The 27,982-nt window shown below is 39.7% G+C and overlaps 1 protein-coding gene across 5 annotated transcripts in view; it reads left to right on the forward strand.

The window, feature by feature from the left end:
* Window positions 1-27,982, forward strand: part of PLPPR2 (phospholipid phosphatase related 2) — a 504,385-nt gene that overhangs the window by 384,880 nt on the left and 91,523 nt on the right. Inside the window, exon 8 of one of the 5 annotated variants that reach the window (XM_044084609.1) lies at window positions 310-376. The exons of the other annotated variants lie outside the window; for them this stretch is intronic. Within the exon in view, the coding sequence (XP_043940544.1) occupies window positions 310-376 (67 nt within the window). The remainder of the gene's footprint in view (window positions 1-309; window positions 377-27,982) is intronic. 5 annotated transcript variants of the gene reach the window in all.

The following is a 27,982-nucleotide window of genomic DNA, read 5'->3' on the forward strand; positions in this document are numbered from 1 at the left end:
TGTAAGTTTCTTTTTGCGTTATGTTAAAACATAGAAATTTAGTCTGTTCAAGTCATCGTTTTTATAGATTGTTAAGGGGTGATATCATTATACCAATGCAAATCAAATTTGTTATCATTGCTCCAAAATGTGTTCAGCGTGTATCCTTGTATTGTTAAGGGTGGAGTATCGCTGATAGTTTTATAGTGATGCTTATGAAAGATAATTAGTTTATCCCTCTTTTCATTTAATTTTAGTTTGTTTTCTGATATCCATGAATTAAGTGTATTGATTTCTTCTTGACTTCAGTGATGAGGTATTTTATTTCAGGTGCTGAGTGAATTAAGGTGCAGTCATCCCCATATTGAATCGATTCATTTCTGTGCTGGTGCACAATGTAAGTGACTATATTAAATGGTATTGGACTCAGTATCCATCTCTTTTGCCACAGTACTGTAAGAATTTACTATTGTAGACACGTTGTAAATAGGTTTTGGACTATTGTGGAACAATCTATCTTTTGTAGCTTTGTTAAAAGGAGTTAATGATTTAGTGATATATTACATTATAAGCTTTGGTAAAGTTAAAAAAAAAATAAAAGCAGATAGGTGGTCATTTTCACTATTATTTGCAAGGAGTTTTGGAAATACATTTGTGTCTGAATCCATGCTGTGCTTCAGTTAGCAGATTATCTTTTTAGTTAGCCATGGCATGAATATGTACTGTCCATTCTATCTGTTTGGTGTTTTTGATTGGTGGACTTAGTATAGTTACTGGCCTATAATTCTCAGTTTTGCTTTTCTATTGCCCTTTGTTAAGTTTACAAATCTCTGGAAAGGATCATTCTCTGACGATTCTGTTTATAATCTTGGTAAGTGAAGCAGCTGACAAAGGGCCTGTCTCTTTTTGAGTAAGATGGTGATAGAATGTGTAATGAAGGGGTTATATGATTTTTCAACTGTTTTTATACAAGTAACAGATACTAGATGCAAGTTAAATGTGTGGGGGATTGTGATGCTTGTGAATAATCATCATCCCTTTTCCCATTTTCTACATGTGGTCAGAGTGTTGTGTCAACTGTAGCCATCTGTCTCTATTCAGTGCCACTCTCATACCTTCTTCAGCCCTCATGCCTGACTATAGCAGGTCTTCTCTCACACAATCCGTCCACTTCTTTGCTGGAAATCCTCATTTCCTCTTGCCTTCTTCCTGTCTGTCCCAAATCTTCTTCACCAGATTGTCTTCTACTTTCTGTACATGTGCCTGAATCACTGTAATCTGATCTCTTTGACCTTTTCTGCGACTGGAGCTACTTTGGCTTCTGTTCTTATGTCCTAATTTCTTGACTAGCCCCACAGTGTGCATCCTACCACCTGTCTCAAGTGCTTCATCTCCATCACCTCTAGCTTCAACTGCGCTACCTTCACTGCCCATGTTTCTGTACCATGCAGTAGTACTGGTCACACCAATGTTTTGTCCGCCTTACTCTTCAGCTTCTTTGGCATTCTTCTGTCATACATTACACATGACCAGTTGGCTTTAGCCACTGTAACTCTAGCTTTGACCTCCTCATTCAGACTTCCTTTCTTCTCAATCACCCCTTCCAGATATCTGAAGCTGTTAACCTGTTCCACTACTTTCCCTTCAATCTCAAGTTTCACCTTCTTCTGATTTACCCCATTTGTGGCCATTGCAACTGTCCTATCTGTACTCATTATTATTCAGTTTTGCATTCCATTCCCCTGTACTTTGCTGAAGTTATTTCTCAGAGTCTGCCTGTAATGCCACCTCATCTGCATACAGCAACTTTGTTGCTCTGTCCCCTCCAACCTGTTTGCTAATGTAGTCCATCACAAGTATGAATAGCAGTGGGCTCAGAGCTGAGCCCTGATGCACACGCACTCCTACTGGAAACCCTATGAGAGGCTAAACACTGGTCATACTTGAGTCATTGGGTCCTTGCACATAGCTTGCATATATCTTACCAATGTTTCAGGGACTTCAAACCTCCGCAGGACTGCCTAAATCCGATTTCTTGGGACCTTATCATATGCGTTCTCCCAGTCTAAGAATGTCCAGTTGGACTCTTTCCTCATCTGTAGCTTCTTCTCAACTATCTGTCTCACTGCAAAGATCAGGTCAGTGTGCTGCATCCTGATCTGGATCTGAACTGTTCATTTCCCATCTTACATTCTACTGCTCTGCGTATCCATTTATCAATCACCCTCTCAGAACTTTCATGCAGTGTGACAGGAGTTTGACATTGCCCAACATTGTGAAAATCCCCTTTGTTCATGAAAACTGGCACTAGTATGCTTATTCTCCAGTGATCTAAAATATACCTTTCTCTCCACACTGCTATGATTACCCTCCGGAGCCATTTTTCCCTTATCTCACCTAGCATCTTTATCATATCAGTGGTCACAGTGGTCACAAGATCACATAAAAGAATGGCCAACATGCAAATCCACTAAAATCTCCAACTTCAGACCTATAGCTGTCCTCTCACCTCTCTCAAAAATCCTAAAAAAAAAAAAATCTTACTTTTTCTTCTTGAAATCCTAAACCACCTTAAATCCACATTTTCCACACTTTCTCTTAACAGCACACTTATCATTGCTGAACCTTCCACAAAACTTCTAGGCAGCATAATTGATGACCGACTGAAATTTGAATTACATGTAAATAATTGTATTAGGAAAATTCACCAAAAACTTGGCCTCTTTTACAGAAATAAGAAGTTCCTCACTAACAAAGCAATTTGTCACTCCTAAGTAAGTTAGAATCTACCTATAACAAAGTGGCCATATTTGCAGCAAACTAAAATTATAAATCTCATCACTGATTCTCACTAAAAACGTAAACTGGCTAGAATTCCCCATCAGCTTCTCCTCTCTCAACTTCTGATTATCCATTCCATATTGTATCAACCATTATACTGTCCCAAACGATCTCCCTTAATCTCCTTCTATTCTCCATCTAGGATTATCAGAAACTCAGACCAAGACCTACTACAAATCCATAAACCCAAGAACAAAGTTGGTTGCAACCTCTACAGCTGCTATCCAGCCATAACTTGGAACAAACTGGAACTAAAAAGTAGGTCTCTCAAAAAAACTCAAAGAATTTAAATCAGCCACTAAAGAATACCTTAGAAATCACTGGTCTTGCCGTTGTAATCACCAGTCATAATCTGGCTTCCTATCATAGGACAGCCCACTGCCTGCCTCTCGCTGGTGCTAATTTCTGTTTATCCACCTTATTTATGTATTTTATTCTTCACGCAATCTAAACACTTGCATATTTCATATCACTTGTATTATCCTCACTGTATGTACCCTCCTCAGCTAAGCTATTTTAAACTGTGCATCTTTTAAACAAAACTTATGCTGATGGCAACCTAAACTCTGCAATGTTTTTTTTTTATTGCTTTTATTGTCAATGTGAAATGTTACATGTTTTATACTTTCATTACACTTATTACCTTTATTGTTAACTTGTGGAGCTTTTCTTCTCAAGCCTCCGTGGAAAAAAAGGCTACCAGCTCAGATGGACAAACCCGGTCAACAAATGTAAAGTAAAATAAAAAAAATAAATAAATATCTGCTGTGACCTCATTTGGGGTCTTAAAAAGTTCATGTTCCTCGAAGTTCCACATTGAAAGGCTCTGTCAAACATTCAGTGATATGATCTTTTTGGGTCATTATTAGATCCAAGAACGCTTAAATATTCGAATCTCTAAAGATCGGCCTTTATAGATCGAACAGTTAAGTGTTCGAATTTCTTTAAAAAGTAAAAAAAAAAATTATCAAGTCAAAAAAAAAAAACGAAAGGGTTTAAGCAGCGGGCAAGCCCCCCTGCACCCCTCACACCCCCTACTTAAATATACCAACTCCAATATCGCGCTACAGTGTAGAGAATGGGAAATTTTTCATTTCTGCACTGTAGTTCACTGACGTGCGATCTCAGAGTTGGTATATTTAAGTAACGGGGGTGTGGGGGTGCAGGGGGCTTGCCCCCCCTGCTATAACCCTTTCCTTGTATTTGTTTTTTTTTTTACAACTTTAAACATTTAACTGTTCGATCTATAAAGGTCGACCTTTACAGATCTGAACATTTAAGCATTTGTTGTTGTAATATAGACCCAATTTTTTTAACTGATATCCATGGTAAATGGAAATGAATCATATTAATTCATTAAAAGATCTTTTTTGTAAGTAAAACCAGAATATTTTAACCATCATATGACCTTCCTAGTAGAAGTTGTTAGTAAGCCGTTAGTAAGTGCTCCACATTTTGCCCATTTATTCCACATTATGAGTGCTAGTGTTTCTCATTTTGGAGATGGGAGGTTGAGAGCTATGTTCTCTGACTTTATTCTCCTTAGTGCTGTTCTTACTTCTTCTATGCTGGGCTCCTCCTCTTCTCTCATTGTAGACTGCATCTGGTGCAGTACAACTTCTGTGGGGCTTTCTTCATTCAGCAACTGATGGAAGTACTCCTTCCATCTGTCATTGATATCCTGTGGACTGATAAGCAGGTCTTTCTGGCATCCCTGAATAAGGGTGTCTGACTATCTTCTCTATCTTTCTGTCTTTGTCTTGCAACCTGATATAGTTTCTTTCTGGGATCTACTGACTCACTTTCCAGAAGCTGGTAGTGTGCCTCTGATGGCCTGTTCTTTGCTAATGCAACTCCTTTCGTAGCCTCTTTGTTAGCCAACTAATATTTCCTCTTAGCCTGGTCTGTCTTTTCTGTCTTCCACTTTTTCCTGCACTCCTTTCTTTGGATGACTTCCTGGACTTCTGCATTCCACCACCAGCTTTCCTAATGTACCTTATTTCATACCTGGCTCAGCCACATATCTGTTCTGTAGTCCTCACACATGCTGCTTTGAGGCACTGCCATTCTTCTTCAGTTACACTTATTTCCTCCTCTTCTTAAGGTGGTAGAGCTCTCAGTAATTCTTTAAACTGCAATGTCTTCTGTACAGTCAACTTACAAGTTTTCAGTCTGGTCTTTGTTGACTTTATGGCCTTCTCTAACTTCTGCTTGCAACTGATTGTGGCAGCTGCTGTCTGAATGCACTGTTTTCCTCACTATCACAACCCTGCTGTGGGACATAGGCTGAGATTATGAATCCTGCCCTATTTTTAGGCTGGATGCCTTTTTTAGGCAAATTTCAAAGGACAAAACCACCACCATAACAGGTACAAGCATGCAAAATCTGAAGGTAATGCTACTCAATGCTAGAAGTCTAAACCTCAAAATGCACTCTCTCGAGGCACTTCTAAAAATGGAGAACATCGATATCTGTGCAGTAACTGAGACCTGGTTCAAGGCTCCAGAGAGCACCCCTGCAATGTCAGGCTACAACTCTTACCACACTTTTCGGCCACCAAACCATGACCGAAACACTAAAAGTGGAGGAGTGTCAATATTCACCAAGGATATTCACACCTCCAGGCTGGCCAACACAATGTGTCTGAAATTCTCCAAGTGCAACTAACACTAGGTAAGACTGCAATCCAAATTGTAGCTTGCTACAGATCCCCCACCATACCCCAAGATTCTCACTACACCTTTCTAAACATACTGGAAAATATTAAGATAGAACCAAACACTCTCATACTGGGTGATTTTAACTACCCTGCCATTAACTGGGAAAACTACTCGTGTACCAACACCGGTTCTTGGAATTCATAAATTCCAATGCCCTGGATCAACTAATCCATAGTCAGGGCTCCAATATCCTAGACCTGGTCTTTACCAACATGGGAAATCAATGCTCCACACCTATGTCACCCCCTCGTTAGTCATGTCTGACCATAAGCTGATCACCCTTAACATCCACATCCCACCCACACCCCCCCAGTAAAGAAACCTCCATAAAAAAGCCAACGTCATGCTACTCAAGTCAGAAGTGACAAACTTCATAACACCCATGCAGACAGGAACTGAAAGTTCAACTGCTGAATCCTACACTAAGGCACTGTACGAGCACATCCACTCATGCATGAATCGTGCCATCCCAAATAGAACCAAAATGCTCTCATCCAAAAAGGAAGCCAATCTGGTGGTCCCCTGCCATAAACAAACTTTACAATAAAAGGAAGAAACTTTTGCAGAAAAGAGGAAAATCCCAGGATGCAAAAAACTCCCTTATTGGCCTCAGTAAGAAACTGAGATGCCTCATAAAATCCTCCAAAGCTAGTTACGAAAATAAAATTGCCAAAGATTCCAAAGACAACCACAAAGCATTCTATAACTATGTCAAGAATCTAAATGGCAATGCTCAGATCTTGAGCTAAAACAGAATGGCATTAAATATCAGATGGATTCAGTGCCAACTTCACCCCTCTCACCCCTAAATGGCCCATCTCAATACCAGAAGATTGCCAAATTCCAGTAATAACGGCCACACAGATACAAAACGCACTCTCTAAAGCCAAGAATACAGCATCCATGGGACCAGATGACATCCCGGGCTGTGTACTACATGAACTACAATATGAACTGGCACCTCACCTAAGTGTCATGTTTAATCATAGCCTCACCTCAGGTTTCGTGCCCACTGAGTGGCAGAGCTACAGTTATCCCAATCCACAAGGGGGGATCCACCATGGATCCCGGAAACTACCGTCCCATCAGTCTGACGAGCCTTATCTGCAAGGCCATGGAATGTATTATCATGGAACTTATAAACAAAGACATTGGCAACCTTCAAACACTGGACCCCACCCAGTTTGGGTTTGTGAAGGGCCGATCTTGTCTCCTGAACCTGATTGACTTCTTTGAATCAGTCTCCAGAGCCATGGACAAGGGTAAGGTGGTCCACACAGCCTATCTAGACCTTGCCAAGGCCTTTGACACCATCCCCCACTCTGGAATCATAGATAAACTTACTAAGTTGGGCATTAATCCCTATGTCACCCAATGGGTTGCTAAATGGCTTACTGATAGAACCCACACTGTAAAAGTAGCCGACTCCAAATCCAGCTCCAGACAAGTGACAAGTGGAGTATCTCAGGGTTCAGTCCTGGGGCCGCTCTTGTTTGGCATCTACTTCTCTGAAGTACAGGTCAACACTAAGGGACTCTGGCTAACAAAGTTTGCAGATGACTCCAAACTGGGAGCCATTATTGAATCCCAAATGATGTGGATACTCTACAAAGGGCCTTACAGAAATAGATGCTTGGTGCCAGAGCCATGGGCTCAAGCTCAATGCCAAGAAATGTATTGTTATCCCCTTTGGGAAAAAACATGTATCCATGAATTACCATATAGGTGGCACACTAAACACAGAAAGTGTGATAAGAGACTTAGGGACACAGGTGGACAGTGGTCTCACCTTCGATAACCACATCGCCACAACAGTCAGGAAATCCTTCTGTGGCACACCTCATCTTTCATCCAGAAAAAGGAGGTCATTGTCCCACTGTACTCATCCCTCATTAGACCCATTATAGAATACAACGCCCATTTGGTATGTACCTCTCAAGACATCTACAACAACTGGAAAGGCCTCAGAAATACCTCACTAAAGAATCACAGGCCTAAAGCAGATGCCCACGCTGACCGCCTTTAAAAACTCCAGCTATACTCTGTCACATATCGTCTACTCAGAGGCGATCTCTGCTTAACATACAAGGCCATGTCAAACCCAGAGCTGTTGGACATGCTACACTTAAAGAAATCCCAATCCCTCAGAGCGCTCAGGGATCTAAACCTTGTCATCACAATAAACAAAACATGCTGGAGGGATAGGTTCCTGACCCAGAGACTCCCAGACTCTGGAATAGATTGCCCATACATGTCAAGCAGAGTGCCTCTTTGGACCTCTTCAAGAGAAACCTATGGGAGAAAGGAAATTCACCCCAGGGATCACGTCAGTCGCCCTGCTAGACAGGGGTCCAGGAAAGTAAATAATGTGGGAAGAAATAGCCAGGGAATTGTTATGGCTAGGCTTGTATAGGCCCTAGGGCTGATAGCCTAGTATCAACCTATGAACCTATGAACCTATGGAGCCTGACTGCCATGAGTCTGCCACTAATTCTGATTACATCCCTCACTGCCTTCTGAAGCTTCTCCTTCACTGCAATTCCCACACCATTTCTAGTGTGTTCGCCTGAGTAGTAGATTCTGAATCTACTAAAAGCCAACTGACTTTGCTGCACCGCTCTTCTATCTTGTCTCCAAGATACATAGGATGTCTAGCCTCCTCCTGACCATTATGTCATCTACTTCCAAGCTCTGTCCTGTCAGTGAACCTACATTAGGTGCAGCAATTATTAGTTCTTGTTTGGCAGTTTGATTCTTTTATGTCCATTTTTAGCTCAACCCAACTATCCCAAGTAACCTAAGTTTGGTAACGCAACATAAGATAACCAGCAACTTATTGATGCAGGGCGTCTGGGCTTTGCGGCAGGCACACACTGGCTAGTAGGGGTATATGCACCCCTCCCACCCTTAGCATGAGTCCCTGGAGCAGGTTAGTATAGGCCAGATCCTCAACTCACTTATCATTAGCAAATATCCATGCCCGCTTGGGAACATTTGTCAACATAACTGAATCACCTAGAGCCATATTTTACATTATTGAGAGGCTAGCCATGCCATGTCTCATAGTCTATGATCTGTGTTTTCCTATCTTGAAAATAATGTGCTCCACAGCAGATGCCCAAAGCAGCTGTTCTATACAACTGTTACCCCTATAGGGCACCATGTAAGGTCTGTGCTGCTGCTCACAGCTCCATTCTGGGTGAGTTTGAGATGGAAACACTCAGAACATGTAAATTTCAAATAGCCATTGGCTGGAGGTCAGGACTGAACCTTGTAGCTTGGGCATGGGGGGGGTGATGACCTTAATCATTGTACCAACAGGTCCCTCTTGTGAATAAGTACTTTATAATTGTTCCACTCACTTCAATGCTTCTGGATTATAGAGTGGAAGAATTGTGCAAATTTCTTGGCTGTTTCTTTCTGTGTGAGTAGAGCAAGGAAATTCTCATAACTCACAAGATGATTTTGTATTTCCTAGTACTTGTTTATAGTTGTCTAAATGCTGCTGGTTGCTTAGATTTCTGTTTTAACAATCACTAAGGTAATCCCTTTTTGCTTTTACTGATTTAAATGTATTGCTTGCTTCCTGCTGAGTTTCCACCATTTGTTGTCATTTGTCCCCTTGTGCATTCTCCATGCATGGTCACTTACGGGCATGCTTTTTCTCATTGTTTTATCAAGCCATGGAAGGGTACAATTTCTTATTCTGTACAAAAGGATATATGTGTTTAGTAACCTTAAAAGGAAAGAGTTTAGAATTTGCAGTAATGAGTCAATGTGTGGTAATTCCTGAAGGTGTTAGCACTCAGCTTTGCTGAATACTTCTTGGGGTTAACAAATTGGTAAATATTTCATGCTTTTGCTGTTGGTAGATTTTGCAGTAGGCAGTAGGAGGCTTATAGATTCCAACTGCATAACCTGAAGCAGTTCTATAGCATTTGTAATTACTAGACTGTTTAGCTAATTTTCTGTCCAGTATGTTTAAAATCCCAGTATTTTGGTCCTTCCTTGGTGAAGATGTAGTTAAGTACATAAAACCTAAATGATTGATTTCTGAAATTAAATATGCACTTTCTTGTCTATTCTATGGCGTATTGATGCCACCTAGTATATTAGTTATAGAACTATGATCTGGTTTCAGCCACTAGGTTTTCAGCAGTTGTATGCTTTAAATGTATGCATCTGATCTATAACTATTTGCTGTTTTGCATCACAATGTTTACATGAATAGCTTCTCTTCATATTTCTTTTGGCAGTCTGAGTGTGGTACGGTTTTAAGTCTTAACTGTGCATATATTGTATATTGCTACTCTTTCACTCTATCATTTCTGAATATTTTATATTAAGGAATTTCACACTCTTTAGAAAGAATGTGATGCCTTAGCCAAGTTTTTGAGATGACGTGCATTGCTTGGTGTTTTGTGATATCTAGTTGCAAAGAATTCTAGCATTTATTTGTATAATTTCTAACTCTTTATAATGAAAGAAGGACTCTATGATTAGGTTGTATGGCACAGAACTCTCAGTAGGACCAGGAATGAGATCAATGTTCCCCGATCCAATTAATACCCCCCCGAAAGACATTTTTAATGTACAGTATACTAACATTGGATAAAGGCTAGTTTATGCACAAATTTAATTCCCAATAGTAACATTTTCTTCTTATTCAGTGGAGGTTGTATTTCTAAAACAGTCTTGTAGAAAGGGTGGATTACTGAGAGAGTATTTTTATTAGTATATGTAATCATAATTTTTTGGGTTGATATTATATTTAAGTAAGATTAAACAAATGTTAAGTGTTAAAGTTGTAGATAGGGAGGTAGATAGAGAGAAGGACAGTGCTATTTGTTTAAATTTTGTGATTGTTGTGCAGTTGGTAGCAATGTTTTATGGTTTAGCTGCAATTATACATGAAAGTGATAATGCAGATATTTGGTTAAAGACACAGAAATGCCTATGTAGTAGCAAGTAGTAGCTTTATTTTTATTTTTTCAAACATATGTTGATATTGGCAGTTATGATATAGTTTCTTGCTATATCCTGTCAGGCTATATGAGCTAGCATGTTATAAAATAATATTAGCTAGGGTGTCTATAAGAGGATCAGCTATTTTTTGTATTCTAGTTAGAAAGTAATAAATAAAGATATAGGAATAAGTAAGAAGCTTATTGTTAGTCCACTGTGTTTAAGCTTGGTAGTAGGGAAAATAATAGAAATGTAAATCCCAGAAATGAATGATAATCCTTGATGTCCTGAGGAGTGAATGACAGAAATGTGTATAAACCTAAAAGTCCAACTTTAAAAGTGGAGAACAGATGACGAATGGGATAAGTGGCCTGCCTTGGCAGACATGAGTGAAGTAACAGGAATAAATAAAGAGAGGACATTCTAGACTTCTGCCTGACAAATAGCTTAATGGTGGCAAACATATGGTTTACAAAAGAGACATAAGTCACAAGATCGCACACAAGATTGTCACTGTGCAATTCAGGTAGAATTCCTCCTTGTAAGGAAAGGACAGTCGGCTAAAATCAAAGCTTGCAAAGGCATCCCCATTGAAACGGATGGTCCCCGGCATAAACTGCTGGTGGCCAGAGTCAGCTATGTGTAATGATAAGAAAAGGCTGGCTCTAAGATCTAATGATGAATTGGTAAATAGAGAACTGGATATTTTTGTATAGCGAATATTTACTTGATCTTATTGGTAAATGTATAGCGAAAGCAAAGAATAACAAACATCAGGCTACAAAAGAGTAGCAAATGTGGATCTGGCTGGACATTGGCAACAGCAGTCAAATATCCTTTGTATACAAGTGGAATAAAATCTATTGCTCAAAATAACTGCAAACTTTTAAGAGCCTTAGGTAGTTTATTTAGCAAACTGGGGTACATCCCAATGTTTATTTCAAAATTATGTTAAAAATTATTTTGAATGGAAAGAAGTAAAACACAAGCATTTTAAAGGGCATATATACATGTGAACAACCTCATCAGTCCAGACAGACGGCGCAGTGGTGCAGCGGTAGCATTGTCGCCACACAGAGAGATTCTTCATTTCGATTCTCGGCTGGGGTGCCTTCTGTGCGGGGTCTGCATGTCCTCCCTGCATTCGTGTGGGTTTCCACTGGGTGCTTCGGTTTTCTCCCACCTTACAAAGACTTGCATCCGGAGCATATCTCCCCGGGCCTCCTCTGAAAATTGGCTTCATTTCAAGTCAGACTTTCCCGGTTAACAAATGTTAAATAAATAAATAAATAAATATATATATATATATATATATATATATATATATATATATATATATATATATATATATATATATATATATATATATATATATATATATATATATATATACATATACACACGTTTTATATATATATATATATATATATATATATATATATATATCACAGAGTCCCTTTTATTGAATTCTAAAAACAAATAGGTCTTATAATGCACTAGGATATTTTATATGCAGTGCAATGTATATTGTTTACATTGCAGAGTGCAGTAGGTGTGAGGCATTAAAAGGTGAGGAAAAACAACATGGACATTTCAAACCCTCATATAAGTATATAATTATGGCCTTAGAAAGAAAAATATTTTCAATGCTCTTTACAGACATTCAGCATAGTGCAACTCATTTAAGAGGTTCATTTTCTATGTAATTGACTATCATATTTCTGATAGACAGGATGGAGACATAGAAAATAAGCTAGATAACAAAGAATATCATTGGTAAATCTTGCTTGACACAGTGACTGTTCTGGGATTAAATGACTTCATTGATTTTTGATGTGTTTTAAAAATCAAACCTTTAAAACAGTTGTCATACTGGAAGGTTAGTAGATATAGAAGTGTTTCTCTTTTTTAGTCAATCAAAATCAGTCTCGATTTGTCATATGATGTTTGTCTGTTTAGGCTTGTATTTATTTATTTTAGTAATTAAGACTTGGTGTTTCACTATTTTGAAATAACAGTTGGAAAAATTTTAAGTCTGTTGTGGCTTCTGATGAAAACATTTACCTTTTGTTATTAAACTGTTATTTTAAATTCAGTATCTAGGGCATTTTTGTTTTTTCTTGATGGTATTTTTTTCCTGAAGGCTGTAAGATTAACAGAAACAAGAATAAAGACAAAAACATAGGTGTTTAAGGAAATGCTCAGGGCTCTAACACTTCAGGATGAAGTAGAAATATGTGGAGCTGAAAAGTCCCCAAAGTGACACTCCTCTCAAATCAAAGTTAAGGAGTGCAAAAAAAAAAATAAATAAATAAAAAAGCTGCTTTCTATAAATGTACAAGCTACTCACTACAGTTGCTGCAGTTAACTTACCACACAATGAGCATTTTGGCACAGCAGCCGTGACTGGAAATGCGTTACTGACATTCATTTATGAAACCGTAATATCCTTACAGCTTCATAAAGCAAGTTTGGTACTGCATTTCCACACCACTGACACCTGCTGATTGTGCTCACTAACAGCTAAACTCTCTTCACCCTAACCTAGCTTTGGATCTGTGCAGCCAAGTCAGGTATGGAAATAAGGTATCTAAGGAAAGCTGGTGTTGGAATACAGACTCCAGGAAGTCATCGAAAGATGAAGCATGGGAAAAAGAGAGATAACCATTGCCGCAAATGGGGAAATCAAAAGAAGTTATGATTACAGTTGCAATGGAAAACAGCAAGGCATCAGAGAAACTTTACCATCTTCTTGAACCTGATTCAGCATATGGCACAAAGAAGCTCTATCAGGTTGCAAAAAAATTATAGAAACATGAAAATAAATGTCAGATGGTATTCATAAGTGATACAAGCAACAACCTGCTCAGCAGTCCTGTGGACACAAAAGGTAAATGAATTAATGCTTCAGGCAGACTCTGAATGAAGAAAACCCCGCAGAAGCTGTACTGCTGTGTGCACAACCGAAGATGAAAAAGGAAGAAGAGTCTATTGCAGACGTACGAATAGTAGAAAGGAAAATGAAGTCAGGGAAAGAAACAGGCTCAGATGGCATCATGAGAAATATGATCAAAATGTTATGTGAGTCAGGGGAGAAATGATTCTAATGGTACTCATTGTGGTATGGAGAGAAAAACATATCTCAGATATATGGCGAATAAGCATTCCAGTGCCATTGTGAAGAACAAATAGGATATTCACAACTATGGGCAGTACAGATGTCTCAAACACTTGTCACACTGCATGAAAGTGGTGGAGGATGTGATTTGAATAATGAATATACAGAGAAGAAGAAAGTAAGATGGGAGATGAACAGTTTAGATTCAGATCAGGATGTAGTATTACTAACCCAATGTTTGCAGTGAGACAAATCAGAATAAGCCGGAGATGAGGAAAGAGTCCAACTGGGCATTCCTAGACTTGGAGAAAGTATATGGCAAGGTGCCCAGAAAGCTGATTTGGGCAGTCTTAGAAAGGGTTCAGTGTCCCAGAAATATTGGTCAAAGTAGTGCAGACTGTGTGCAAACACCCAGTCACACAAGAATGAACAGTGTTTGGTCTCACCAAGGGGTTCACAGTGGGAGTGGATGTGTCAGGGTTCAGTTCTGAGTCCACGGCTGTTCATTCTGATCATGGACTACTGTACATTAGCAAAGATGTCAGAGGGGACCGATCAATAAACTGTTGTATGCAGACTATGTGGCATTACAAGCAAACTCTGAACAGGTACTTTAGCAAATGATAGGGGAATGGAGTGCAAAAGTGAAGGCACATGGGATGAAACTGAGTACAGATAAGAATACTGTACTGGCAGCTAATGGGGAAATCAGAAGAGAATAACAACTGAGATAGAAGGGAAAACAGTGGAACAGGTTAGCAGATTCAAGTATCTTGGAACCACAATTAAATGAGGTAGTCAAAGTGAGAACCAGAGTGCTATAGTCAACTGACACAAAGTGTCAAGGGTGGTGTGACAGATGAATGCCAATGAATGTAAAGGAATCTAAAATGTAAGGTGTACAAACAGTGTTAGAACCACTAATTCTAAGTGACATAGAGACGTGGGCAGTGAAGTCAAAGCAGCTGAGAAATGTTGAGGTGATGGGGATGAAGTGCCTGAGATGGGCAGTAGGATGCACACTGTGTGACCTATGCAGAAAAGGACATCAGAGCATATGCAAAGTAGTCCTAATTAAAGATGGTAGTTCAGTCACATGGGCAGGAAAACAAATTATTTGGTAAAGAAGATTTGGGAGAGACTGGAATAAGGATGTCCAGCCAAGGGATAGATGGGCTGCACAAGGAAAGACCTGCAACAGTCCAGCATTACCATCAAAAATGTTAGCAAAGTGCCTGTGAATCAAGAAAGGTGACACCAGATGATATGACAACCTGACGTTGTGGCAAAAATGGGCTGATGATGTTATTGATGGACAGATGAGTCTTTAATTTGGCCCTATAATTTTTAGCAAGACCTTTGACTGCAAACCACAAAGTTCACTAAAACAAAAAGAGCACCTGAGCAGTAAGAAATGAGGTAATTTAATTTTTATTTTTAAGTACATGGTCTCATTGGACAAATTTAAGCCACAGCCTTGTCCGAAGACAATTACAGATTACTTAGAAGCATAACACAAATCACTACAAGGGTAAATGAGATAGCAGCAAGTTGCAAATGTAAAAGAAAATGCACCACCTCACATACTGAGCACAAGCATGAAATTCAGTGGTTAACTATCACAAGCACAAAAACTGATATCACAAGTCCTGATGTCAAAAAATACACTGTAATTGATACAGTATATCAGTGAATTCTGAAAATAGCTCTTACACATCCAAGTAGTTGTGATCTCATTCCCCCATCATCTCTTACAATGGGATTGCAATCAAAAACCCTTCTACCTAGATATATATATATATATATATAGGTGTAATGATGAAGATTGAAATATACAATCAGTCAGTAATGTCCATATCTCTCAACCTCTTAGTGCAAGACATTTGGACAAAACCCCAAATTATGGGGGGGGGGGGGCAAAGGCCCAAACATAGGGATACATTTTAAATATTGGTCTTATAAACTTAGAATATCGTAGAGTAACAAGATTTGTTACAACTGAAACATGCATTTTCTGAAAGATATGAAGTCTAAAACTCAAATGAATGTCACTATTTTGTGACTCCATTTGTCAGTGATTTGTCATGAAACCACAGATTTTATGAAGAACAGTCCAAAAATATGAGACAAAAATCTGGACATTCTGCTAAAACCTGGAGAGTTGAGAGATTTGATGTCAATCACAAAAGATCAACAACACATATGTTGACAGTACACCACTCATGCATGAAAAAAATCCTCTCCGCATGCAAAGTAATACTTAAAAAAAAAAAGGCACAAAGTCATCCTGTACCCCCACAACCCTTGCTAATTATATATATATACTAACTGCAAGAGCCCACAATCCAAGGAGAACAGTTATATTCCCCAACCCTGGAGACTGTCAGTGTCACACACCTGTAAGTTTTCTGCTTTGTCGACCAAAACGTGTCAACATAACAGGTGTTGTCATTTGAGAGTTTTGACCAAAGGCACCACTTATGCACACGTATTTTACATTATATATATATATTATATATATTTTTATATATATATATATATATATATATATATATATATATATATGGAAGTACTGCATTACGTTAACACAGTGCAATGCAAAAACATTGACCACAAAAAGACAACAATGAAAATGCCGTCAGTCAACTGTACATGCGTTACAAAAATTCTTACTGCATGCAACCAAACAAAAAAACATTGTTTTTTCCACTCCCCCATGTAGAAGGCTGCACACCCACACCCCTTGCTAATTATATATATAAAAACTCCAAGACTGCACAATCCCCGGGAAAGGGAATTCTTTCCCACCTGGGGATTGTCAGTCTATTACACTTGTTGATCATCTATATATGTTGAGCTTTTGTGATCGATCCATCAGCCATTGGAATTGCGAAGTGTGGAACCCAACTAACTAGGTGTATGGACTCCAGAAGCTGTATACATATATATATATATATATCTATATATATATATCTATATATATATATATATATATATATATATATATATATATATATGTGAGAGAGTGTGTGTATGTGTATTGATATGTGTGTGTGTGTGTGTAATAGAGCAAATCATGCAGGTAATTTAATCTCAGGTTTAATATGTATTTTCCCTTATTTGCATTTACATTCTTTCAGATGCAGAGGTCACAGTTATGGTCCATAGGCTTTCACTAGGCAAGCAGATAAAATGACAACAATACAAACATCTTGCTTTTAGTGACACCTTATTTTGACCTTATATATTCTCATTGTGATTGTGTAAATATGCTTCCAGTCATCCCAGAAAGGGGTATCTTTCAAAAGGAATGAAAAAACAACTTCAATGTGAGTAGATAGATCAGTCACTATGATGTGTGATGGTACAGGGTCGCTTTATCAGCTATAAAATTTCTAGTAATATTATCTCATGTGTTTCTATGTACATATATAGTCTCAGGTGCTTTTTTACATAATGACTGCATTATTTGCCTAATAATAATAAAAATAATAATAATCATAATAACAGTTTACCCATGGATCATTAAAGGTCCTAGTGTGATAGGCAGTGTTCCCACAATGTGGTATTTTGCACCCTTATTATCAGCTAATTTGCAAGTCTCTGAATTGCATTTACTACCACAATATGCATATCATTGCTGATCTACACGTCATGGTACTTAACTGCTATGGCCACACTGTGTAGACATAAGAATCCTCCTGAGTCATTGTTTCCCAGACAAACAGAGGTGCACATTCAAACACAAACACACACACTAGTCTGCATACCTGTCCTTGACTTGTCTATCCTTCTCCTATATAGTGGTTTCCTCCAATCCCCATACTAATTGAAGTGCTGTGAAGGCACAAGTGTATAGGGTACTCTCTGCAGTCTAATACTTCCTCCCACCCCCGAACCTTGTACTAGTTTAAATGCCATTAGGTTCATAGGTAGATACTAAGCTATCTGCCCTAGGGCATTTATAAGCCTAGCCAGGGTGTATTTGGCTTCCGCCTCCCTATTAGATTAGCCTACTGTGCCTCTGTAAAGTAGGTCACAGAAGGTACCCTTTTAAGATTAGTTTACTGTGCCTCTGTCTAGCAGGGACACAGAAGAGATCCCAGGGGTGAATTGCGATTTCCCATCCACGTCCCAGATTTCGCTTGAAGAGGGTCAGCGAGGGGCTATGTCTAACATGAATTGGGATTCTATTCCAGAGTGAGGGGAGCCTCTAGGAAATTAATCTGTCCCTCCAGCATGTCCTATTTATTTTTGTGCTGAGGTTTAGGTCCCTGGAGCGTGTAGCTCTAAGGGACTTGGAGTTTTTGAGGTGGAGCATGTCCATTAATTCTGGATTTGACATGGCTTTGTAAATCAGGCATAGATCGCCTCTGAGTAGGCGGTAAGCAACTAAGTAGAGCTGGAGTTTCTTTAGTCGAGCTGCATAGGACATCTGTTTGTAGCCCATGATCCTCTTGGTGAGGTACTTTTGGGGTCTCTCCAGTTGCTGCAGGTGTCGGGTAAGGTACATCCCAAAAGGGGCATTGTATTCAATTATGGGCCTGATGAGTGACAAGTAGAGGGGCACAATGACCTCTCTTGATCTAGATGTGAACCCTTTCGTGATAAGGTGGGCTATATAGAAGGTCATTCTAACCACTTTGGCAATGTGATTATCAAAGGAGAGATTACTATCTACATTGGTCCCCAAATCTCTAATTACTTCTTCCGTACTTAATGGATTACCACCTATGTGGTAATTTGTGGGCACCTTGTTTTTCCCAAAGGGGATGACTATGCAGGTGTCGGGTAAGGTACATCCCAAAAGGGGCATTGTATTCAATTATGGGCCTGATGAGTGATAAGTAGAGGGGCACAATGACCTCTCTTGATCTAGATGTGAACCCTTTCGTGATAAGGTGGGCTATATAGAAGGTCTTTCTAACCACTTTGGCAATGTGATTATCAAAGGAGAGATTACTATCTACATTGGTCCCCAAATCTCTAATTACTTCTTCCGTACTTAATGGATTACCACCTATGTGGTAATTTGTGGGCACCTTGTTTTTCCCAAAGGGGATGACTATGCACTTTTTAGCATTTAGCTTGAGGCCGTGGCTCTGGCACCAAGCATCCGTCTCCGTGAGACCCTTTTGGAGGATGCTTGTGTCAGCTGGAGATTCAATTATGGCCCCCAGTTTGCAGTCATCTGCGAACTTTGTCAGCCATAATCCCCCCCCCCGTATTAGCCTGAACCTCAGAGAAGTATATACCGAACAAGAGAGGTCCCAGAACTGACCTCTGTGGGATGCCACTTGTAACTGGTTTGGATTCGGACATGGCACCTGCGATTCTGACCATGTGGGTTCTATCTCTGAGCCAGTTTGCAACCCATCTTGTGATACAGGGGTTGATATTTAAGCTGGTAAGCTTATTTATGATGCCCGAGTGGGGTATTGTGTCGAAGGCTTTTGCGAGGTCCAGGTAGGCTGTGTGGACTACCTTGCCGTCATCTATGTCTTTGGTAACTGTTTCAAAGAAATCAACTAAGTTTAAGAGGCAAGATCTGCCCTTAACAAAGCCGAATTGGGTAGGGTCCAGTGTCTGGAGGCTCCCAATGTCTTTGTTTATGAGTTCCATGATAATATGCTCCATAGCTTTACAGCCCAGACTAGTCAGGCTTATGGGGCGATAGTTCCCGGGGTCTGTTGTGGCACCACCTTTGTGGAGTGGGACCACTGTAGCTGTACGTCATTCTTTGGGTACATATCCTGTAGTAAGGCTAAGTTTGAACAGTGACTTAATGTGAGGGTTCAGTTCTTCTTGGAGCTCATGTAAGACACAGCCTGGGACACCGTCCGGTCCCATAGATGCTTTGTTTTTTGCTTTGGAGAGGGCAGCTTTCACCTGTGCATCTGTGATGTCAGGGAGGTTACATTCAGTTGGGATAGGCATTTGCTCCTTTGGGGGGAAGGGGGGGAGAAGTTTGCGCTGAATCTGTCTGCCAGGATGTTGGCTATGTCTGTAGGTTCGGTATATTTTGTACCATTATGCAACAATTCAGAGCCTATCTGGGAGTTTCCACCCATGTTCCTGACATAACTAAAGAAGGCCTTGTGATTATCTTTAGTGTCTTGGGCAATTTTTCGTTTGAAACTGGCCTTTGATGATTTTACGAGGGATCGAAGTTTTTTGCTAATACTGATCAGAAATGCCTTCTCTTTTTGGGATTTTGCTCTGTCATGTAGTAGCTTCCTCCTTCTGTTGTATAGCTTATTTATGGCCGGGGTCCACCAGACCGGTCTCCTGTTTTTGGAGGAGTGAGTCTTTGTTTTATTTGGGATAGCATGATCCATGCATTCCTGCAGGTGCTCATAGAATGCATTTGTAAAGGATTCTGGATTGGGCTGTATTATCCTCTGGCCTGGGGGGCTTTGACGGATTCCACCTCAGTCTTGCGAAGTGCAAAGTTGGCTTTTGAGAAATTCTTTACAGTGATTTCCTTGGCTGGGGGTGGGGAAGGGAAATGGATGTCCAGGGAAATTTGTTTATGGTCTGATCTTACCAATGAGGGTTTACCTCTGGTGTGGAACATAGAGTCCCCATGTTGGTGATGACCAGGTCCAATATGTTGTTCCCTCTTGTGGGAGTGGTGACCAGTTGTTCCATTGCGTTAGAGTTTATAAATTCAAGGAACCATTGGGCGAGGGTGTTTGGGCTTGAGTAGTTTTCCCAGTCAATGTTTGGGTAGTTGAAGTCACCCAATAACATAGTGTTTGGAGAGACCTTCATATTCTCCAGTGTTCTCAGGAATGCCAAGTGGGGTTCCTGTAATAGGGAGGGTGTTCTGTAGAAGGCTACGCAAGACCTTTGACTGCAAACCACAAAGTTCACTAAAACAAAAAGAGCACCTGAGCAGTAAGAAATGAGGTAATTTAATTTTTATTTTTAAGTACATGGTCTCATTGGACAAATTTAAGCCACAGCCTTGTCTGAAGACAATTACAGATTACTCCGAAGCATAATACAAATCACTACAAGGGTAAAAGAGATAGCAGCAAGTTGCAAATGTAAAAGAAAACGCACCACCTCACATACTGAGCACAAGCATGAAATTCAGTGGTTAACTATCACAAGTACAAAAACTGATATTGCAAGTCCTGACATGTCAAAAAATACACTGTAATTGATACAGTATATCAGTGAATTCTGAAAATAGCTCTTACACATCCAAGTAGTTGTGATCTCATTCCCCCATCATCTCTTACAATGGGATTGCAATCAAAAACCCTTCTACCTATATATATATATATATATATATATATATATATAGGTGTAATGATGAAGATTGAAATATACAATCAGTCAGTAATGTCCATATCTCTCAACCTCTTAGTGCAAGACATTTGGACAAAACCCCAAATTATGGGGGGGCAGAGGCCCAAACATAGGGATAAATTTTAAATATTGGTCTTATAAACTTAGAATATCGTAGAGTAACAAGATTTGTTACAACTGAAACATGCATTTTCTGAAAGATATGAAGTCTAAAACTCAAATGAATGTCACTATTTTGTGACTCCATTTGTCAGTGATTTGTCATGAAACCACAGATTTTATGAAGAACAGTCCAAAAATATGAGACAAAAATCTGGACATTCTGCTAAAACCTGGAGAGTTGAGAGGTTTGATGTCAATCACAAAAGATCAACAACACAAATGTTGACAGTACACCAGTCATGCATGAAAAAAATCCTCTCCGCATGCAAAGTAATACTTAAAAAAAAAGGTACAAAGTCATCCTGTACCCCCACAACCCTTGCTAATTATATATATACTAACTGCAAGAGGCCACAATCCAAGGGGAACAGTTAAATTCCCCAACCCTGGAGACTGTCAGTCTCACACACCTGTCAGTTTTCTGCTTTGTCGACCAAAATGTGTCAACATAACAGGTGTTGTCATTTGAGAGTTTTGACCAAAGGCACCACTTATGCACACGTATTTTACATTTTATATATATATATATATATATATATATATATATATATATATATATATATATGTGTGGAAGTACTGCATTACGTTAACACAGTGCAATGCAAAAACATTGACCACAAAAAGACAACAATGAAAATGCCGTCAGTCAACTGTACATGCATTACAAAAATTCTTACTGCATGCAACCAAACAAAAAAACATTGTTTTTTCCACTCCCCCATGTAGAAGGCTGCACACCCACACCCCTTGCTAATTATATATCAAAACTCCAAAACTGCACAATCCCCGGGAAAGGGAATTCTTTCCCACATGGGATTGTCAGTCTATTACACTTGTTGATCATCTATATATGTTGAGCTTTTGTGATCGCTCCATCAGCCATTGGAATTGCGAATTGTGGAACCCAGCTAACTAGGTGCATGGACTCCAGAAGCTGTATACATATATATATATATATATATATATATATATATATATATAAAGAGAGAGATATTGATATGTGTGTGTGTGTGTGTGTGTGTGTGTGTGTGTGTGTGTGTGTGTGTGTGTGTGAGTGTGTGTGTGTATGTGTGTGTGTGTGTGTGTGTGTGTGTGTGTGTGTGTGTGTGTGTGTGTGTGTGTGTGTGTGTGTGTGTGTGTGTGTGTGTGTGTGTAATAGAGCAAATCATGCAGGTAATTTAATCTCAGGTTTAATATGTATTTTCCCTTATTTGCATTTACATTCTTTCAGATGCAGAGGTCACAGTTATGGTCCATAGGCTTTCACTAGGTAAGCAGATTAAATGACAACAATACAAACATCTTGCTTTTAGTGACACCTTATTTTGACCTTATATATTCTCAATGTGATTGTGTAAATATGCTTCCAGTCATGTAGACTGATCCCAGAAAGGGGTATCTTTCATAAGGAATGAAAAAACAACTTCAATGTGAGCAGATAGATCAGTCACTGTGATGTGTGATGGTAAAGGGTCGCTTTATCAGCTATAACATTTCTAGTAATATTATCTCATGTGTTTCTATGTACATATATAGTCTCAGGTGCTTTGTTACATAATGACTGCATTATTTGTCTAATAATAATAAAAATAATAATGATCATAATAACAGTTTACCCATGGATCATTAAAGGTCCTAGTGTGATAGGCTGTGTTCCCACAATGTGGTATTTTGCATCCTTATTATCAGCTAATTTGCAAGTCTCCGAATTGCATTTACTACCACAATATGCATATCATTGCTGATCTACACGTCATGCTACTTAACTGCTATGGCCACACTGTGTAGACACAAGAATCCCCCCGAGTCACTGTTTCCCACACAAACAGAGGTGCACATTCAAACACACACACTAGTCTGCATACCTGTCCTTGACTTGTCTATCCTTCTCCTATATAGTGGTTTCCTCCAACCCCCAACCCCCAATCCTCAATCCCCATACTAATTGAAGTGCTGTGAAGGCACAAGTGTATAGGGTACTCTCTGCAGTCTAATACTTCCTCCCACCCCTGAACCTTGTACTAGGTTAAGTGCCATTAAGGCACAAATATAGTATTTGTGGTGGCGTCTGCTTCTCCCCACCCCCAGTCCTGTATTACTTTAAGTGCTATTATGGCACAGATATATGTCTGGTGGCTAGTGCTTCTCCCCACCCCCAAACCTTATACTAGTTTAAGTGCCATTACGGCATGAGTGTAGCATGCCTGGTGGCTAGTGCTTCTCCCCACCCCTGAACCCTGTACTAGTTAGTGCTGTTATGCCAAATGATCATAGGATCATAGGAGGTTACTAGGCTAATGGCCCTTGGGCCCTTACAAGCCTAACCAAGAGTTTATCCCCAAAATAGAAACCTCAGTCAGCACCTGTCACCCCTGTTAATGAAGGACACAGGTGGAACCCTTAGGACAAATTTGTGGTTTCCCATCCACTCATCAAAATTGTGCTTGAAGAGAGTCAGCAAGGTACTCTGTTTGATGTGTATGGGAAGTCTATTCCAAAGACAGGGTAGCATCAGTGAGACAAACCTGTCTCTCCAGCAGTTTTTTTGATGTTGCATATTAGATTTAGGCCTTTCTAGTGGGTAATGTACAAGGAGTTAGACTTATGGATATGGAGCATCTCTAGTAGGGCAGGTCTGAGATTGCCTTGTAGGCAAGACACAGGTCACCTCTGAGCAACATGTACTATACCAAGTAGAGTGATAGTGATTTGAGCCTGTCCGTATAGGACAGGTGTTGGAGGCCATGGATTCTCTTTGTGAGGTATTTATGTGGCCTTTCCAATTGGTGCAGATGTTTGGAGAGGTACATACCAAACGGGGTGTTATACTCAAGTATTGGTCTAATGAGGGGGGAGTATAGAGAGGTAATAACCTACTTTTTTCTGGATGCAATCCCTTTACATATGAGATGAACCAAGTAAAAGGCTTTTCTGACCACTGCTGCTACATGATGGTCAAATGTGAGATTGTTGTCAACCTGATTTCCCAGGGCTCTCACCACAAGTTGTGTACTTAGAGGGTTGCTGTTGATGTGGTAATCAGTAGGGGCTGTGTTTTTGCCAAATGGTATGATGATGCATTTTTTTGCATTTAACTTGAGGCCATGACTTTGGTACCAGTCAGTTGCTGCGAGACCCTCTTGCAGTATGTTAGCATCATTTGGGGAGTCAATAACAGCACCCAAACTACAGTCATTCACAAACTTGGTCAGCCACAAGCCTTTTATCTTTGCCTGGACCTCTGAGAAATAGATGCCAAACAGTAGAGGTCCCAGGACAGATCCCTGGGGAACTCCAGTAGTGACAGGTCTGCTATTGGAGGTGGACGTGCCTATTTTGACCTTGTGGGTCCTGTCGTTAAGCCAGTTGGCCACCCACCTGATGAGATAGGGATTTGCACCAAGCTGTGTTAGCTTTTCGATGATGCCCGAGTGGGGGATTGTGTCAAAGGCTTGGCCAAGTCAAGGTAAGCTGTTTGTACTGACTTTCGCTCATCCAGGGCCTTGGTGACAGTCTCAAAGAGAAGTCAACAAGGTTCAACAAGCAAGATCTACCCTTGATGAATCTGAACTGGGTGGGGTCAAGTGCTTGGAGATTTCCTATTTCCTTGTTTATGAGATCCATAATAATACGCTCCATGGCTTTACAGATCAGACTTATCTAGCTAATGGGGCAATAGTTTGCAGGGTCAGTTGTGGCACCACCTTTGTGCAAGAGGATGACAATGACAGTTTTCCACTCTGCTGAAATGTAGTTGAATAGGGTGCTCAATGGTGAAGCTGGAGATGGTGCAGAATACAGCCTGAGATACTATCAGGTCCCATAGAAGCTGTGTTCTTTGCCTTGGATAGGGCCTTTAACACTGGATCTACAGAGATATGAGGTGCGGGGCAAGCATCAGTGATGTTGAAAGGGCCTTTTGAGGTCTCAGGAGGTGAAGTTTGCACTGAACCTATCTGCTAGCAGGTTGGCTAAGTCAACAGGATCAGAGTAAGTGAGACAATTAAGTACTAATTCGGAATGAACCTGGGCTTTGCCATGGAGGTTCCTGATGTAACTGAAGAAGGCTTTGTTGTTTTGGAGGCTAGTTTTGATTCATAATTGGCTTTGGAGGTCTTCACTAGAGATCGAATTTGCTTGTTAAGGCTAAGGAAGGAGTCTTTTCAATTTGGAATTTGTTTCTTTTTACCCTTCTTTTTGTTGTAAAACCTGTTGATAGAGGATGTCCACCAGACAGCTTTGTGTTTCCTTGAGGGGCAAGTTTTAGTTCTGTTGGGTATGGTTGAGTCCATGGTGTTGTACAGGTGCCTGTATACTGCATTGGCGTACTGTTCAGCATAGTTGTCGTTATCCTCTGAGGAGGGTGGTGGTGTAAAGCTACTGATGCCCTCCCTTAGGAAGTTGTGGTCAGCTTTTGAGAAGTTTTTTAGCCTGATTACAGATGGGGGGGGGGGGGTTGGTGGGATAGAAACTTCGAATGAGACAGACCAATGATCTGCTCTCACCAGGGAAGAACATACTGTGGGAGTGGTGCAGTGGTCGCATGAGTGCAGCATGCCTGGTGTTTAATGCTCCTTCCCACCTTGAGTCCTGTACTAGTTTAAGTGCCATTACAGCATGAGTGTAGCATGCCTGGTGGTTAGTATTTTAAGGGAAGCACACTGGCACAAATATTACTATTGCTGCTTTACAGGCACTTGGTTTTCAGGTTCAATTTCTGCTTGAAGTGTCTCCTCTGTGTGTTGCATTTTGCTGGGTGCTTTAGTTTCTTCAGGGAACTGGTAAACATCCAAATTGTCTGTAGGTATGGGCATGTGTTTTCTGCAGTGGACTGGTTTCCTGTCAGGGATTACTTCTCTGCCTTATGCCTGCTGAATGCAGAGACAGGTTTTGGTTCGTCATGACAATGAATTACATAATATGGTTATTAAAAATGGAGGAAGGAATGAATGGAATATTGTATTTGTATTTGCCTGTTGATTTGCCCTAAGTCTTAGTATATGTAACATAATGGGTAACTAGTTAACAGATATTCTTAGACACTCACTAGACAAATGTAGAATACAGTGCTTAACTATTCTGTGTGTGTATATGTGTGTGTGTTATCCAGGCATTCCATGCTCTGCTTACATAATGTTGACTTTTTGCATATGAACTTATTTACTGAGTTACCTTGTTTGAGGCACTTTGTTTCTATATTGTGCTGCACTAACATGCAACAAGTTTGGAATCTGTTTCTCAGGACCTTGCAATTCACATATTTAATGGAACTGTAGTAAGTACCATATTAGTAGCAATACATTGCACTGAATCTTATGGTTGCAATGACCCAGATCAAAGCTGAAAAGGACCTCTTGGGTCAGACTGCTTACCCGATTATTAAACAACAAAATTTACATTTGAGAGGAGACAAAAAGTGACATGTTAATGTTTAGGGGAGCTACAGAACAGTTTATGTGGCACGAAAGGGGATTCACTGTAACAAAACATGAGAACCTATCATTTAATTTAGTATAATACAGAGGAGAATTGTGTTAATTTTCATTGCAAAACTACTTCAGAACATGCCTCTCAATGTCCAGATTTTTGCTTCATATTTTGGCCTGTTCTTTAGAAAATCTGCTCTGTTCTGGTAAACCATTGAGGACTGATGTCCATAAATAATCACAGACATTTATGTTTCAGGCTTCATATCCTTAATAAATTGCTTGCTAATACAAAACCTGGTATTCCAGTAATATTGTAAGCTTATAAGAGCCATATTTAAAATTGTCTCTGATTTACAGCCCTTTCCCTGCATCATTTTTGGATTTGTCAAGATTTCTTCCAATGAGAGGTTGAGCAATATGCTTGAGAATTGTACAGATTTCCCATTAAAAGCAGCAGTAACTATCAGCCATGGCTGTGTTGGAGCCTAAGAAAGCTTTTCGGTACTTTAACAAACTAAATCAGAAAAAACTGTTAATAAAAAAGTATTGGAAGGTCGCCATCTAGTGGACAAATGCAGGATATACTCAGTCAACAGTAGAAAAACCTAGAAAGAGAGCATAAATTCTGACATTAGGCTACTTTTGCCTGTTCGACTTACTTTGTCTGCCCATTTCTTTTGATTTACTGAAGAATAAGATCCTATTGCTTACCAAGTTATTTTCCATTATAAGAACTGTTCTGTGCTTATCCCATACATCTATGGATTTACATTTGAAACTTGTATATTTTCTGGAGAGTGTCCAATTCTTTTTTATCTCCCCTTTTCAACTTATACCCTGATACTTTGTTTCCTTTTCCTATTCACTTCTCTCTTTTTTAAATGTTACCACTTAGACACGGTGGAGGGTTGCTGTATGGATTACTGCATTCCTCTCCTCTTTCATCACAACTGTACATGTTCACTGATTTTGTATAATTTCTGGACAAGACTAGGCACCATTTTTGTTGTCTTTGTCTGAACTACCTCTATCTTGGCTGTCTCCCGAACAGTACATAATAATGGAGTTTTTAACATCTGTCTGTAAAAATGGATAACCCCTTGTAGTATGTGGAGCTCTTGCTCTAAAATTTAGGATAACGTAGCTTTATTAAACACCTTTTTGATATAAGAAAGTTGCTTAACCATGTTTTAGTGCTGCTAAGGTCTTGTCTGATACTAGAGCATTAGTAGCAGTCAGAGCTGGCAGCTACAGAACAGCAACGAGAAGGTAAAACAGCTTTAAAAGCTGCAAAACATTTTGCTGTCACACAGAAAAAGAAAATTTTGGCTTAGTGTCTAACACTTATTCATCATCAGAATGACACAACTTCTTACTGCTGTCTCTATGTTAGTACTAATTGTTTTACAGCTTTCAAATCTGTAAAGCACCTTGAATTTCCTACAGT

The sequence above is a fragment of the Protopterus annectens genome, chromosome 9.part0 (genome assembly GCF_019279795.1).
Source record: "Protopterus annectens isolate FY-2018-M chromosome 9.part0, PAN1.0, whole genome shotgun sequence".
Taxonomy (NCBI): domain Eukaryota; kingdom Metazoa; phylum Chordata; order Ceratodontiformes; family Protopteridae; genus Protopterus; species Protopterus annectens.